Raw genomic sequence first — 16,884 nt, 5'->3', positions numbered from 1 at the left:
CTTTCTTTCTTTCTTTCTTTCTTTCTTTCTTTCTTTCTTTCTTTCTTTCTTTCTTTTTCTTTCTTTCATTCGACAAAAAGGAAAAAGTGTCATTCCAGCACTTGGGAAGTGTGGACAGAAGGATTGTTGCACGCTTTAGGCCAGCTTGGGTAACATGGTCAGTTCTAGGCCAACTTGGACTATAGAGTAAGACCCAGCCTCAAACAAACAAAAACAAACAAACAAAAGAAAATCTAGGAAGGTGTACATGAAGTGAAAAAGAATTCACCTACATGACTCCACTGCTGTGGGTGTATTTCGAGAGGTTACTCTTCCAGCCACACAAGATGTGTTTTGTCCATCCATCTGTGTGTGGTGGGTGGAAGGAGGAGTTGCAGGCTGGGGTATCTTGGACCTGGGTGATGGTCTGCTGAGCCCTATGTTTTGTGAAGTCCTCCAAAGTGCTGGGATTAAAAGGGTGTGCCACCAATTCCTGACCCGCTTCTTTAATGTGACTGAGAGAGTAAGGAGTACCTGGCTCAGGAGTCTGTGGCTGCTGGAGCTGGCCAGGATGGTCAGGGGCTGGTTGACAGGTTGGTTTCTGAGAAGTGTCTTGATTGTGTCGCAGTCTTCCTTGATGATGGCGTCATACAGTCTAGAGTGCAGTGCAGTCACCAGGCTCTCCTCCAGCAGCGTGGCACTGTCAGCCACCAGGTCTCTGCTTCCTCTCTTGGTTATGTTTCCCATGAGAACGTCTTTAGAGTAAGGGATTACAGGTGAGGGAGACTGCTGTGGAATTGGTCAGTTTCCTCTCTTACGATGATCATCCCTTTGGCTCAGTTCTAGAACTGTTCTAGAATTGTGTTTGTCATCAGAATCCTTTGTTCAGTTTTTTTTTTTTTTTTTGAGACAGGTTTTTTCTCTGTGTAGCCCAGGCTGTCCTGGAATTCTCTGTGTAGATGAGGCTGGCCTCAAATTCAGAGACTCATTAGCTTCTGCCTCCTAGGTGCTGGGATTAAAGGTGTGCACTGAATCCATTTCTATACCGGAGCCAGCCTCTGAGACTTTGTTCCTTCATTTATAGTACCAAATACAAGTTTCTCAGCTTTTACACCCAAATTGGCGTCTTATAGCTAAAATAATTTCTCTTTTCCCTTACACATCAACTGTAATTAAATCTAATCGGGCCAGTGAGGTGGCCAAGGTAAGATGCCTAGCACCAAGTGTGACCACCTGAGCTCTGACCTGGTGAGCCACACAGTGGTATATCTACAGATTGTCCTCTGGCTGTACTCCTTATGCCATGCCATGCATGCACACACATTTTTTTTTTTTTAATGATGTATTTCATATATGTGAGTACACTGTAGCTGTCCTCAGACACACCAGAAGAGGTCATCGATCCCATTACAGATGGTTGTGAGCCACCATGTGGTTGCTGGGAATTGAACTCAAGGCCTCTGGAAAAGCAGTCAGTGCTTTTAACGGCTGAGCCATCTCTCCAGCCCTGCACATATGATTTTTAAAAAACAAAACTCTTAGCAGGACCAAAACAGAGTAGGGCATATATTAACATAAAAGTGAATTACATTTAATGTAAGATTGCAACTTTTAATGTTTGCTTTAATTTTAGTAAAATCTTTTCTCCTCGCTGCATGGTAATGTTGTTGCTGTTATTTGAAAGAGCCTCTTGCAGTTCTGGCTTGCTTCCAACTTGCTATGTAGCTGAAGGTGACCTTGAACTTCTGATCTTGCCAGCACCTCTCTAGTGCTGGATTGCAGATCTGTGCTACTTTATGCATTCCTGGAGTGAGAGCACAGTGCTTGCTCAGGTGAGGCAAGCACTCTGCCAGCTCAGCCACAGCTTCTGGCCCTTTTAAGTTGTAATTTCTTAAATTAAAACTTATTCCTCAGTGGCCAGCACTCAGGAACTTTTTTTTTTTTTTTTTTTTACTTTGGTGTGTCAGTGTATGAGTAACATGCTCTGTGTGTGTGTATGTGGTATGAGTGTATATGTAGTATGTGTGTGAGAGGTGTGTGTGAGTGTAACGTGGTGTGGTATGTGGTGCGTGTGTGTCAGCCAGAGGGAGGATTTTGGGTGTCCCACTCTATCACTCTCTCCCGTGTTCTTTTGATGCAATGTCTCTCACTGAACCTGGAGCTAGGAGGCTGATAGCCAGCAGGCCCCAGTGAGCCTCCTGTGTCTTCTATATGATGCCAGGATTACAGGCACTACTGGGCCACACCCAGCTCTTCCTTTGACTGTTAGAGATGTGAGCTCTACTCCGTGCGCTTGTACAGCCGGCACTCACTCACTGTGCTGCCCCTCAGCCCAGCAGCTTTTCCTATGTTTGAGACAGGGCTTTTGTTGTATGGTCCTTGATAACCTAGGGCTCAATGATGTAAACCTAACTGGTTCCATGTTCACAGTGATCCTCCTGCCTCTGCCCCCCAAGTTGTGGCATTATAGGTGTAAGCCTCCATGCCTGGCACTCAACAACTCACCGTTTTCACTGTTTGTTTTAAGAAAACTGATTTGACTTCTCCACTTATTTGTAGCCTAGAAACATTTTTCTTCATGGCCCTGATCAGCAAGTAAAAATAGGAGACTTTGGTCTGGCCTGTGCAGACATCATTCAGAAGAACGCAGATTGGACTAACAGAAATGGGAAAGGTAAGGATTTATTTATTCACTTATTTTTCTTTATTTTTGCATTTAAAATAAAAAGAGACATGGCCTTACATACTGAGAATCTTAGAGCTTTCATAAGCAAAGCTCAGGTGAGGCCAACAGGCAGGTGTTCCTTCAGGAGCTACAAAGAGAGGTCTCCTCATGTTACAGGAAGTAGCTTAATGGCCTTTTCAATCACAGGAACACCGACACACACATCCAGAGTGGGAACTTGTCTCTACGCATCACCTGAACAGTTGGAAGGATCTGAGTACGATGCCAAGGTACTGTTTGTTTTCCCCTTTTCTCCATTTGTCAAGGGATTAGAACAAGTAGAACCATACGTGCAGTTCTGTTGCAGAGGTGTCCTGGTCTTAGCTGAGTCCTGCAGGTAATCTGTCACATCAGACGAGCCAGGAAGAACACACATTCAGACAGTGAACATCAAAAAAGGAGAGACGATTCCTTTTCAGCCATCTGCCTGTGTGTTGCTCTTTAGGCTGTGTGACTTTCAACTTTTTTTTTTTTTTTTTTTTTTTTTTTTTTTTTTTTTTTTTGAGACAGGGTTTCTCTGTGTGGCCCTGGCTGTCCTGGAACTCACTCTGTAGACCAGGCTGGCCTTGAACTCAGAAATCCGCCTGCCTCTGCCTCCCAAGTGCTGGGATTACAGGCGTGCGCCACCACTGCCCGGCTGCTGTGTGACTTTCAAATTCCACGGATGTCACTAAATGTTGAAGTCAGTTTTAAAATGTCACCATTCATGTCAGGAAGCTAGACTTGATGGAAGTGTCTTCAGTCATTCATTCTCTTGACTTCAAACTTAGGTAAACAGAGGGTATAGGGAAGTGTGTCTCTGACTCTTGTTGAAAGAGAATACAGATCCTGTAAGGTTTTATTCCTTTTTATCCCTCTTTATTCCTTGAAAAAAAATGTTAAAATAGTCTTTTCAGTTTTTTTGTTTTTTGTTTGTTTTGTTTTTGGTTTTTCGAGACAGGGTTTCTCTGTGTAGCCCTGGCTGTCCTGGAACTCACTCTGTAGACCAGGCTGGCCTCGAACTCAAAAATCCACCTGCCTCTGCCTCCCAAGTGCTGGGATTAAAGGCGTGCGCCACCACTGCCCGGCTGTCTTTTCGGTTCTATTTTTAAGTTTTAAAGCATTGTACTTTTCCAAACTCTAGTACTTTGCTGGGGTTTGTTTTCTGTGGCCCTGAGGGTTGAGGCAGGGCCTTGCGTGTCCTCATCAAGTGCTCCCACACTGCAGTGTGCTCAGCGCTCCTTTTTACTTTTTAAGACAGGATCTGTGTGGCCCGCCTAGCTTCCAACTCAAGATCTTCCCATCCCAACCCCTAAGTGCTGGGATTGCAGACATGGGCTACCAGTTCTGGTTCTTGAAATAAATCCTTTTTCACTATAGCAGCCTAATCAGTGTCTTTTTCGTGAATCATTTCATTTTGTTGTTTAGTGCCTGGAAAAGAGTTGCCAGGAAAACTCATTGCTTCCCTTAAGAGCAGTAAGCTCCTGTTATGGAAAGTAGGACAGGTTTCTGCATGGATGGGGCTGGCAAGCTGGCTCAGTGGGTAGAGGCTTCTTTCAGAAGACAGAGTTTGGTTCCAGCACCCATATCAGGATGCTCACAGCTACCTGGAATTCCAGTCCCAAGGGATCTGATACCCTCGTCTGGCTTTTTTGGGCACCCTCACACATTTTGTGTGCACATGCACACACACAAAATTGATCTTGAAAAAAAGTGCTCAATTATGAATAGAGGCAGAGGTTAGCCTTAGTAGGACCTGGTGACAGTCTACTGTTGCTAATACAGGAGTCGTGAGTTTGGTCATTTTGCCTGGGTCACTCTGTCAGGCCTGGATTACGGTGGGTGGTGGGATGATGTCCCTGTTGTATAGGGCACTGACTGTTGTGTCTTTTGGGAGATACTCCTGCCCTTCATCTGACCGCTGTCTTCCAAGCTCATGTATTCCCTCTGGGTATCAAAGGGATTGGGGTTAGGCAAGTCTCAGACACCTCTTCCCTGAGGCAGATTCCTGCTTCTGAGGCCTGAGACACTCTGCTATGTGCCCTTCTTTGGGGATGCTGTAAGGCCTCCTTGGTGGACGTCCTCACTTGAGAGGTTGTGCTGTTAGAGGTACCCTTCTAACTTTATAACCTTTGTGTGCCGTTTCCCTCCTCTGCAGTCAGACATGTATAGCTTGGGTGTGATCCTGCTTGAGCTCTTTCAGCCATTCGGGACAGAAATGGAGCGAGCAACAGTCTTAACAGGTGTAAGGACTGGTAGGATACCCGAATCCCTCAGTAAAAGGTGTCCAGTGCAAGCCAAGTATATCCAGCTCCTAACTGGGAGGAATGCGTCACAGAGACCGTCTGCTCTTCAGCTGCTGCAGAGTGAACTTTTTCAAACAACTGGAAATGTATGTAACATTTTCTTTTTCAATAGTTATTGAATATTTACTTTGAGTTGGGTATGATCCCATGACTCAGTCTGTCTGTCTGTCTGTCTATCCATTCATCCCTGACAACAGGTTTATTAATTTTAAAAAATATTTTTATTTTATTAATTGTGTGTGTGAACAAAGTGCACACATGCTCTGTTGTGCCTCTTGAGTGCTGAGACTGCAGACTTGAACTGTCAACTCCAAGAGCTTTCGATCAGCTTGTCTTTCAGTTGGCTCTCAACTCCGAGGTTGACATTGCTAATCTCCCTTTCACAGATAAGGAAGTAAGATTTAAGTTAAGTAACTTGTCACACAGTGACAGATACTGTTCCTACTAAGCGCATTATACTCATTGTAATTTAGAATCTAGCTGTCTAGCATTTGAGTCTCTGTTTACCCTTAGCTCCCAGGCTGGTTTTTTGTATGTTAGAAATTCCTTGGCAGAAGCCTCCTGTTCTGGAGAGATGGCTCAGTGGTTAAAGTCACTTGGCAGACAAACCTCACAGCCCAAATTGGATACCCCAGAACCTATGGAATGATGGAATGGAAGAGAGAACAGATCACCACACAAAACTTTGTCCTCTGACCCCCATATATGGTCCATAGTATGTGTACTCTCCCCCAACCATAAACACACACTTAATCATAAAAATGAAACCCTGCCCTGTACTAGAGACAGATTGCTTCATACCCAGCATGGCTTCAGAGTGATTTTAAGTACCAGCATCTTTGTTTCCCAGTAGCCAGTGAAGTCTAACATTTTTCTTCTCATGCTGAGGAAAATATGAATGAAGCTCAAAACAGAATTTGTGTTAGTTGTGAATTCTACTTCACAATTATGAGTTTTGGAGTTTATGGAAACAAAATAGTTAAACCTACACTTAGTTGTCTAAGAATTTCAGGTACTGGATTGATACAGAACCCATAGCAATTGTACACTGCCAACTGCTGTTCTAAACTTAGTCTAGGCTGTAGGGTTTTTTTTTCCCCTCTGTTCTCATATAACTCAGGAGGATGTTTTATTTTTTTCTTTTCTAACCATGGATTTCCTGAAATGATTGTACTAATATACTTGGTAAAAAAGGGTAGTGATTCTGAGCAGGAATGGACAGTAGTGAGGGGCCTCTGCATAGCTTTCAGCAGGCCACTACCGGAAGCTGGCTTTTTTCTGCCATATGGCTATGGTCCAAGATACCAGCTCCTATGCATGTTGAAATAGTAGGTGATTCATCCTTATCTTGCTCTAGAAACCTAAGTTTTCACCAAAGGGTGATTCAAAATATATTCTTTAATGAGGCTGGCCAGCCTTGACATTGCAACAGAAGTCCACGTACAAAGTTTACATGTCAACCATGGAACCAGGTTACAAAAGTGTATGTGTGTAGGTATATATACGTACACATATATCATGTTTTCACTAGGTTACAATTCTGTGTTAGGTTACATTCATAGCTACCTAAGCCTCATGCAATTGGTCACATGTGGCCTATAGGCCCTAGGTTGGTCGATGCCTAGCGGTTTGCTACTGAAAGTATGGTCTCTAGACCAGCAGCTAGCAACAGCCACGAATCTACCTTCAAGCAGGATTCCAGGCTGTGCTCAGCATTTGAATAGCAGTGCAAGTCAGGCTTTCTAGCTATAGCCTCCAGATCAGCAAAAGAATGTACTATGAGCATCTGATAGCATTCTCTGGCCCTCTCCTCCCCAGTCCCCTAACCAACTGACACATTCTGGGAGGACAAGGGGTACAGCTCCTTGGATCCCAGAATTTATAGATCCTAGAATTATGATTGGCACTAGCTTGTGAACCATTTATAGTGATTATCTGAAAGATAGCTGGGAGCAGGGAAGAAAGCTGCTTGCCTCAGAAACATCAGTGTTGGAAAAACACTTCAGAAAATAAGGGCCCTTACCATCAAGTGTGGTCATCAGTCCAATCCTTGGACACACATAGTGGAAGTAAAGGATAGACTGACAAATCTCTTCTGATTGCCACAAGTCCATCCTAGTACACATACACACCCATACACAAAAATACCTAAGTCTAATTTCTAAATTAAAAAACAAAACAATTTAAATAGCCTACTTTGGTGGCTTGCACCTGTAATCCTAGTGGTGGTGAGATGGGAGGTAGAAAACACAGATGCTTGGAAGTTAGTGATCCAGCTAGCTTGGTCTGGGTGTCGCGTGAAGTTCCAGGTCAGTGCCTTGTAAACTAACAGATGCACCACCATCAAGGACTGACAGACTTTGAAGGAAGACACCTGATGAGCTTCAGACATAATCTTTGCTAATGGAGCAGGCTGAGAAATATCACTTAATTATGTCGGTCCTCTGCAACTTGACACTTGAGCCTTGCAGGGGTGACTACTGATGTTCAGACTGTGACAGCTGCTGTTCAGGCCCAGCAAGGATGTATGAACACTTTGAAAGCCAGGCCATTTTAATGGAGTCATAAATGTTTTCTTTCCAGGTTAACCTCACATTGCAGATGAAGATAATAGAGCAAGAAAAGGAAATTGAAGAACTAAAGAAGCAACTGAGCCTCCTTTCTCAGGATAAAGGGCTGAAGAGATAAGAGGGGAAATGGGGGCCTGCCTGTGTAGCCTGAACTTACATTACAGTCAGTAGGAATGTAAATGTTCAACCCTTAGCTGAGGACAGGCGTGACTCCAATTGTACAGAGCAAACCTGTGTAAAGATGTAAAAGGACCCCCAGCTTCCTTTCCTCAAGGAACCCTTCCATGACCCAAGGCTGGACTAAATTTAGCCTCTTCCTCCTACCTTCTCCAAGTTTTGGTTCCTGAATTTCCTATTTAAATGTTACTGCCCACCCCTGAATCTTAAGGTAAGGTACCACTCTTTCTTTAAGCTCTGCCTATTGACCATCCTGTCTTCCTGAAGGTTGTACTACAGAAATCAGTGTCCCTTCCCCCACAACTGCTTGCCCCAAGGATGTATGCCAGCCTGGCTGCTGTTGCTGTGACAGCTGCAAGTCTTCCTTGGTCCCTGCACACTGCTGTCACGGCCAGTTACCAAAGACATTTGATCACTCCTGGCTCAAAACTTCTGTGGGCTGTGCATTGCCTGGAAGGTCAAAGTTCAGCTTCTTAGCACAGTGCACTGTCCCCAGCCCTTCTGTTCTCTTTCGACTTGGTATCATCCTGCAGCTTGCCCTCAAGTGGTCTTAGCAGCTGAGATGTCTTCTACCTTTATTTTGTGTAGTCTCCCACACTCATTTCCTTCTTCAAGCCTCAACTCCACAAACCACCTGAAATTCTCAGACAGCAATCTCTGATGCCATAAAGTGCCTGCCCCTGGCTGGCAGTCATCTCAGTGCATTGCACTTGGTTTTACTGACTTTAAAATAAAATGAAATAAAAAATCCACAGATCATATCGTGCTTTTATTGATGCCTGACAATTGGAGAAGTCCCTTTCTGACAACAGACTGGAAACCATACCATTCTTCATTGAGCCCTGCAAGACAAATTCACTTAAGGAGCTGGAGGGCAGTGCTGAAGGGGGCCAGGTTCTCACAGGACTTAAGCCACCGCTGCACATTGCTGGGTGCTGCCCCACTGCTGCCCCCAGTCTGCTGGAGCACGGACCACAGCACCACATCTGCCACAGTGAGCTCGTTCCCAACCAGCCATGGGCTCTTCCCCAAGGCGGAGTTCATGGAGCGGAACACGGCCGCTTTTTCTTTACTGCTCCCTTCCTTCAGCTGAAACATGGCGATATCCACCCAGCTATCGATGAGGGTTAGGTTGACAGCATTGTGCTTCTGGCCAAATAGAGAGTAGAGGAAACGTGCGATGTTCCCTTCTCCTTCAATGGGACACATTGTTTGTACACTGAACTTCATCTGTGTCTTGGGCACTGGAAAGGAAAAAACCCACCAGAGTCAGAGTGTACTGTTGGAAGGGGGAACTCATCACATTCATGAACTGACAGCAAGATCATTTTTAAAAATAACAACCAACATCTGTAATAATCAAGAGACTTCAGTTTCTTTGCTTGGTTTTTCAAGACAGGGTTTCCCTGTGTAGCCTTAGCTGTCCTAGAACTCCCTCAGTAATCTAGGCTGGCCTCAAACTCAAGAGATCCACCTGCCTCTGCCTCCCAAGTACTGGGATCAAAGGCCTGTGCCACCACTGCCTGGCTGAGTCTTTAGTTTTTTAATTGCTGTTGTTTCTGAGACAGTCTCAACTATGTATCCTTGGCTGCCCTGAAGCTTGTTACATAGCTCAGACTGGCCTGGAACTCAGGGTCCACTTTCCTCTGCTTCCTAAGTGCTGGGATTACAGGCACGTGCCACCATACCAGGCTTTTAAGAGTGCAACCTCCTTCCTTTAAAAAAAAAAAAAAAAAAAGTGATGGAGGCCCAGTGAGATGACTCTGGGTAAAGGCCCGAGTTCAGTCCCCAGGGCACATACGAAGCGGGTCTGTATGCCTTCTGTGGACAACACAGACACCTTATCCCTGACCTCTACAGGCATGCCCCCATGCAGCCACACACATACACAATGTATGCTTATAAGTGACTGAGTAGCCCTTTCCGCTCTTGTGTTTATGACAGTTTTCTTCAAGCTAGACAGAACTTGGCCCATCAATTCCACCCCCTTGCCATTGAATTTGGAGGCTACAGCCCAGAAACTAGATTTCCATTGACTGCCCAGGGCAAGGATCATCACATCACTTTGGATGTGAAGCTGGGGGTAGCTAAGGTGTCACTGGACGGCCCAGCATAGAGGTGCACGTGCATAACTCTCTTTGGAAGGTGAGACAAGAAAACCAAAGGCCAGAGTTTGAAGCTAGCTTGGGTTATGAACTGAGATACTGTCTCAAAATAGGAAAGGTACCACTGAACAGGTAACAGGCAATAATGTGTTTCGACCTGTATGAAGCTCAGGCAGGAAAGGCATTTCTCTGTGGGACGATGAAGAAATGATAACCCTGGTGTCCTTTATAGGCCAAACTGAAAGACACTGTTAGTGTTCCTTGAATGGATTTTTAAAATTTGACCAGTGGGGATAGCTACTATTCCCATGCTTTGCAAGGTTGCACAGGAGAACCCCATCCTCCAAGGCTCAGCTCCCCTTGAATTGTCTCATTGAGAAACCCCACTCTCTCCAGAGCATCTCCCACTCCAGTAGCCCCACAAGCTGGCTAGGCTTGGAGAGGATTTCACCAAATAACAATTGGCTATACTCAGTGCTGTGAACTGGTCCACACCTTTGCAGCCCAAGGAAATTCAACCCAGTCCCCCCATTTACCGTTCTTCCAAATCAGAGTGAAGCCCAGCTGATATTCATGGCGGGACTGTTTTCTAGCTTGCTCCCCAAAGCACTTGAGAAGATTCTCAGGTACATTCTTGACAGACGAATGTGTGTGCACAGTGGACAGGACCCTGTAGCGTTCACAGAGCAACCTGTGCAGCACAAGCAGGGACAGTGGTGGCGAGGCTGGGTTTGCGTTGATCACAATGTCTTTCAGCGCCCCATAATCCTGAGGGAAAGACCAAAACACTAAAGCCAACAAGAGCCAACTGGCCAGGAGAGGTGGCACACACCTTTAATCCCAACACTCTGGAGGCAGAAGCAAGTGGATGGGTCAGCCTGGTCTACGTAGAGTTCCAGGTCAGCAAGGGCTACATAGAAAACTCTGTCTTGAAACAAAAGTGCCACCTGTATTCAAAAATGAATCAAGTGCTACCCCCAAGCACTTTCCAGGGTCTAACTGAGTGTCAAATCCACTTAAAGATGCTGCTGTGACCCTACTTGACAGCTGGGAGAACTTGAGTCCTGGGGAGGCAAGCAGGTTATCTAGAGTCATGAGCTCAGAAGGAAGTGCCGACGGACACAGGCCTGTAAGTCAACACTTCCTAACAGGTAGGAGGTACAAGGATTTGAGACATTCAGCTATAAAGTGAGTCTGGGGCCAGCGTGAGCAACATGGGAACCTCTCAAAACAACAAAACCCAGAATTGGAAAGACAGCTCATTCTGTAAAATGCTTGCCTTAAAACTTAAGGACCTGAGTTCAATCTTCAAAACCACATGAAAAGTGTGCTTGTAATCCCAGAGCTGAGGAGGTGGACAAAGGCTAGTCCCTGCACGTCTGCCAGACAGTTGCAGGCGAGCTCTAGGTCAGTGAGAGAGACTGAAAAAAACCATGGGCATCACCTGAGAAAAAGCCTCAGTTTGTTCTCTGGCCTTCACATGCACTTGCATACATGTGCACAGGAACCTGCACACACATAAAGGCACATAAGAGTGGGACGTGAGCGTCTTGTTCATCCTCACCACTAGGTCCTACCCTCCCCAGCATACTGACAAGTCAGCACCCTGGCTGTGCGTGTTTCCTGACTCACCTTGGAGACTCTGGCCTCCTCAGGGTCTGGTCAAGTCTTGGTTGCTTCCTCAGTACATGAAAACATGCAGGTCAGATGAGAAGGTAGGAGAAAGGACAAACCAAGGCAGAGGCACCAAGGTTGTCAAAGCCCTGGGTGAGTAACACCCGCGCTCTTTAGGTGTTTGCATTGTATTATCAGAATTCTAGAGATTACTCACGCAGCTTCTTGGACTACTCCACTGCATCTTCAAACACTACTTTTGAAGAAATGCAACAGCCTTGCATATGAACTGGTCCTCTAGGTAGGCTGAGTTCTATAAATTTCAGTCGTAAGTGCTAGCTGACACATTAAGACAGCCGCTGCTGAGCAGTCTCTAGACCAAACTTAAGCAAAGTACATCTGAAGTACAAGACTGGAACTGTCTTGTTGCAATGAACTTCAACAGGGGAGCTGAGATTTTTCTATCTGTGTAGCCAGAGCATCTCCTCAAAAAGAGTGGGGGACACTTCTGCTCTATCTAGTGGCACCTAGAATGAGCTGGGATGTCCTTTCCTCCCAAGGCTTAGAGGTAGCTGACACAGACTGGGACAACAGGATGCTGGGACTTTAGACCTCCCTTCTCTGCCCTCTCTTCTCTCTGTGTTCACCCCTTACCATAACAAGAGGCCTTATAGCTCTGGGAGTAATCATTTTATTTTTTTGAGACAGGGTCTCCCTGTAACCTAGAACTCATGCTCCTCTTAGCCCAGCCCCCAAGCGCTGAGATCACAGGAGTGAGTGATCCCCACAGCAGTTCTAGGTACAATTACTTAAGAGAAGAAATAAAACAAGTGCTCCACCTCTGAAAACTACAAAGCCAAGCCGCTGGCACTATTTTCTGGCACTCATAGACATTTGTTTTCTCACCTTTCCAAGCACGGAATTCAAATCCAAAGCGTTCGTGGTTACAGTCGTGGGCTCATCAGCTTGCAGGATGTTGGTTACGTCCAAGTCCGCATCTGGGGTGTGAATCATCTTTGAAAGGCCATCGACTGCTGCCTTTAACTCATATAAGCGCTTTAAGATATCATCTTGGCGAGACTCAAGGGCTTGCAAAGATGGCTCAGATGTTTCCTAAAGTTAACCACCAAATTTGTTTGTCACCAAATTTCCACTGTCTAAAAACTCACGGCTCAGTATATAAAAGGTGCTTTGCTGGCAGTCCTGACAATGAGTCCCATCACCCAGACCTACATGAAAGGGGAGAACCAACACCTACAAGCTGTCCTCTGACCTCCACATGGATGCTGGTAGGCACCCTCCTCCCCACCAAAACAAGTATGTTTTTTAAAAAATAATAATAAAAATAAAAAAACAAAACTCTATGAAGCAACAGAACTGTAGGACCGTGAAAGGCAGCCAGGCTTCTGGTCAAGCACAGGCTAGAAACTGCAGGAGACCCCAGGTGATCCTGGGGGACCCCAGGTGGGACCTATGTGATCCTAAGGCACCACGCCCCCAGACTCTAGGCTCCTGACATGAGGGCGCAGCCCTCCATAGATGTCTTTCAGTCACAGAGCCTCAAGACAGATCTCCATATTAATGAGGTACCTAAAGGCCAGAAGGGCGTAGCCAATTAAGTTTTCCTTCTCAGACACAAAGGTATTTAACCTCAGGCCTACCCTGAGAAAACAAGGGTACAGTTTCTCATCTAATTCCCGCCATGATAATAAAGCCTTAAAACCATGGACTTAAAAATCATCAAGATCCACCGTGGGGAGCAATGGAGAAGGCCTTCACCTACAGAGCCCCATCTGATCTCCTGCAGAAGACATCTCTGCGTTACCAGCCACAGCGACCACCAACCCAAGCAAGGCAACTGCTGCTACAAGCCAAGGACCCTCCCCACTGGATGCAGCTGGAGCTGCTCTACCCCTTTCCCCTTTGGCTGTGGGACAATCCAGCCTGTGGCCCCCACTTTGTTCTCGGCTCTTCTGTGGATCCCAGAGGCGCCTGGGTGCCCAAGAGCCTGAGAACCAGATGATCCCTGGCCTCATCGCAGGCCCAGGGACCTTGAGCCAACTCAAGCAGTCCCCGGGGACCTCAGACCACGCTCCGCCACCCCCAGAGTGGGGTCCCACAGTCTTGGCATGGATTGAGTACAGTCAAACTTCCCATGGCCCGCCCCCCTCCCTGAGGGGCCTTGAGCCTAGTGGCAGGACAGACATGGGACACTCCACTCTAACCCAAAACAGAACCTCCGTTCCTCCAGCCCAGCAGGTCCTGCAAATCGATCCACAAGTTACTCTACAACATCGAAGAAACAGAACTGAGTGTGGCTGTGAGGTAGTCCTCTTTGGGAGTTAGGAAAACTTGTTCTTCCAAAGGGGTTAATTTGGTTCCCAGCACCTACATCACAAGACTCATAACTAACTGCAACTCCAGGTCCAAGAGATCTGACATAGTCTTTTGGTTTCCACAAGCACTTACACACACAGCACTCAGCCACAGACATGCACACATACACATTCCACAAGCACTTACACACACAGCACTCACCCACAGACATGCACACAGACACATAAATATGAATAAAAATAAATCTTAAAAAATAGTCGAGTCCTATTTTAGGTAAGTTAGGTGAGAAAAGGAAAGAAAATGAAAACAAAACACTGCCCCTCCTCTGCCCCTTCGTTTTGGAGAGACAGTTTCACTGTACAGCTTTAAGTGGCCTGGAACTCACAATCCTGTTTCAGTTTCCAATGTGCTGGAATTACAGTATGCACCACCACAGCTGAGACAAAACCCCAACTCTTCTAAAATAAAGGAAGGGTCTTTGCTATGTTGTCCAGGATGGCCTTGGGCTTCTGGATTCATAAGATCTTCCTACATAGACCTCTCATTGTACCCAGAATCCTTTATTCTCAATAGCAGGCTAATTAAAAATACTTGGTTTAAGCCATATATAGTGCACATACCTGTATTTCCAACATTTGGGAGGTGTGGCAGGAAGAACAGGAATTTAAGTACTGCCTCAGCTGTTGCATAACAAGTTCAAGGCTAGCATGGACTACAGGAGACACTGTCTCAACCGCATACCTTCAAAGACTATGTCTGAACGAGCAGAGAAAAGATAAAGGACAGTAGAAAATAATTTATACAAAGGAAGGGGAGAAGGGCCCTCAATGTTTAAATTATTTTTATTTTATGTGTATGGGTGCTTTGCCTGTATGTTTGTCTGTGCATGTGTGTACACCAGTGCCCAGAGGTCAGAAGAGAGCATTGGATATCCTGGAAGCAGGATTACAGTCAGTTGTAAGTTTCTCTATGGGTCCCGAAAACCAAACCCAGGCTCCCCGGAAGAACAAAAAGTGCTCTTAAGCACCGAACCATCTCTTTAAGCCTGGAACTCAGGGTTGGAAGTATCCTTCAAGCATCTCCCCGGAGCAAGTACTTCCTGGGAAAAGTGATCAAGTCTGCAAATTATTTCAAGGCAGCACTGGGATTCTCTTATCTTGGTCATCGGAAGCATTTGCCTCTGAGATAATAACTCATGAAGAGGAAACAGCTTATCCTTCATATGAATGCATTCTTTTTGCCAAGTACAGTCTGGCATGCATTAAGAAACCAATCATAGTTGCTGAGGAGTAAGTCTCAAACTACCGGCTTTATTTCAGCTTTTTATATATTTATTTCTTATGTGTGCACACATGAATGTGGAGGTCAGAGGACAGCACAAGGGTGTTGATTCTCTCCTTCCACCATGTGGAGTCCAGGGATGAAACGCAGATGCTCAGTTATGGAGCCAAGAATTTTTTGTCCATGGAGCCAGTTCACCAGCTCAGGTGTGTGTGTGTGTGTGTGTGTGTGTGTGTGTGTGTGTGTGTGTGTGTGTGTGTAGAGACAGTGGGGAGACCACAGTGGCCTTAAACACAACCTCCCGAATGTTGGGATTTCAGAGGTGCAACACCACATCCATCGTCAGCACTTTTATTTCTTTTAACAGCTTGTGGTTGTGATTTGTGTGTGTGTGCAGTCTTCTTCATTTCTACAAATAGCAACATGAAGCCATGTCCCACCAGAGCCAAAGTAGCAGCAGCTACTAGATCCAAACTGAAGCAACACACTCTGAAGCAAGCCTGAGGCAGGAATTGTGGATGTCATGGGCTGATTTCTGAGTTCTAGTCCAGCTTGATGTAGGTTCTCTGTTCTGAGCAACACAGAAATGCTCAAGATCTATTTACCTCACTGCTACCTACCTGCTGTTCCCTTTCTGAGAGCGGACTGTGATCCACTGGTGTTGTTTATGTATTTAGAAGCAGTCAATTCTTTGTGTGGCTCTGATCTCTAATTACTGTTGTTACCTCTGCTATTGAATTGCTATAGCAGCAGGATGCATATCATCTGAATGCTCAGGAAACTCTGAGCATGACACAGCTGTTGTCATCGTGGAGTCAGAGTGGCTTTGATTATCCCTGGGACCCTCATAAGATCCGGCCCATTAGCATTCTCTTTGGAAGGGGGAGGGCTTCTGAGGCTGAGCAGGAGCACCCTCCCCCGAGGAGATACAAGCAGTTAATATTTGCTGGAAGTGCTTTCTGTAGTGGTGTAGCTGCCTATATACTGCCCATATCCCTGTAAGTAACCCTGATTAAACTCATCAAGCTAGACTTTTGGTAGAATTCTTTCTTTGATCTGTTGATGCTTCTACCCTGAAGCAAATGGATTTTTGTTCATGTCTCCCCAGGAAAGTCACATAATATATCAACTTTTAAAGTAAGGCCGACTTTAAAAACTAGACAGGGCGGGGGCTGGAGGGTATGGCTCAGGGTACTGCTCTTCCAGAGGACCCAAGTTCAATTGTCAGAACCCACATCAGGTGGTTCACAGCTGTCTAGAACTCCAGCTCCAGGGGATCTGACACCTCTGGTCTCTTCAGGCACCTGAGCTGACACACATACACATAAATTAAAAATAAAAATAATTCTTTAAAACAAAAATCACTTCAAACAAACAAACTAGCCAGGGCTGGAGCTGTGGATCCCTGGTAGAGACCTTACTGACCAGATGCAAAGGCCTGGACTCCATGTCCAGCACAAAACAAAACTTTGCTGCTTGACCAAAGGTGACAGTCCTACTCTGGATTGTTTTTTGTTCCCTGGGAATGTACAGTTGAAGGTGCATTTGGCTGTGCCTCTATAACAGTATCTAGTTGAAGGACCATTGATCCGTGTCTGCTGTTGTCTTCATAGTTCTGCAGCTAGACAACTGTGAATATCACTAGGTTTTGAATTAACCACTTCTCTTCCAGTGTAGGCAAAATAAAGGATAACAGGGATCAGGAAAACTGACCACAACAGCATTTATTTATGTATTTGCCCAAAACGCCAGATTTTCTAAGCTGAATGGAGAGAGAGAGAGAGAGAGAGAGAGAGAGAGAGAGAACGAAC

The 16,884-nt window shown here is 45.6% G+C and overlaps 3 protein-coding genes across 6 annotated transcripts in view; 1 reads left to right on the top strand and 2 right to left on the bottom strand.

Moving 5' to 3' along the window:
- Nucleotides 1-842, bottom strand: part of Ankrd61 (ankyrin repeat domain 61) — a 4,397-nt gene extending 3,555 nt beyond the window's left edge. Inside the window, exon 1 of one of the 3 annotated variants that reach the window (XM_028756048.1) lies at nucleotides 496-842. In XM_028756048.1, the coding sequence (XP_028611881.1) occupies nucleotides 496-726 (231 nt within the window). In that variant the 5' untranslated portion in view covers nucleotides 727-842. Of the gene's footprint in view, nucleotides 1-269; nucleotides 346-495 lie in introns of those variants that run through there. The other 2 variants (XM_028756049.1, XM_028756051.1) reach the window with 2 other exon arrangements.
- The window catches only part of Eif2ak1 (eukaryotic translation initiation factor 2 alpha kinase 1), a 33,674-nt gene extending 25,179 nt beyond the window's left edge, over nucleotides 1-8,495 (top strand). Inside the window, exons 12-15 of the mRNA XM_028756047.1 lie at nucleotides 2,539-2,653; nucleotides 2,852-2,934; nucleotides 4,842-5,075; nucleotides 7,573-8,495. Coding sequence (XP_028611880.1) covers nucleotides 2,539-2,653; nucleotides 2,852-2,934; nucleotides 4,842-5,075; nucleotides 7,573-7,677 — 537 coding nt within the window. The 3' untranslated portion in view covers nucleotides 7,678-8,495. The remainder of the gene's footprint in view (nucleotides 1-2,538; nucleotides 2,654-2,851; nucleotides 2,935-4,841; nucleotides 5,076-7,572) is intronic.
- Nucleotides 8,485-16,884, bottom strand: part of Aimp2 (aminoacyl tRNA synthetase complex interacting multifunctional protein 2) — a 9,990-nt gene continuing 1,590 nt past the window's right edge. For both annotated transcript variants that reach the window (XM_028756052.1, XM_028756053.1), the window contains exons 2-4: nucleotides 12,362-12,568; nucleotides 10,378-10,609; nucleotides 8,485-8,980 (exon numbers count right to left, since the gene is read on the bottom strand). In XM_028756052.1, coding sequence (XP_028611885.1) covers nucleotides 8,592-8,980; nucleotides 10,378-10,609; nucleotides 12,362-12,568 — 828 coding nt within the window. In that variant the 3' untranslated portion in view covers nucleotides 8,485-8,591. The remainder of the gene's footprint in view (nucleotides 8,981-10,377; nucleotides 10,610-12,361; nucleotides 12,569-16,884) is intronic.

This window comes from Grammomys surdaster, unplaced genomic scaffold (genome assembly GCF_004785775.1).
Source record: "Grammomys surdaster isolate TR1022 unplaced genomic scaffold, NIH_TR_1.0 126109, whole genome shotgun sequence".
In the NCBI taxonomy this organism is placed as follows: domain Eukaryota; kingdom Metazoa; phylum Chordata; class Mammalia; order Rodentia; family Muridae; genus Grammomys; species Grammomys surdaster.
This window is presented reverse-complemented; position numbering and strand designations above follow the sequence as displayed.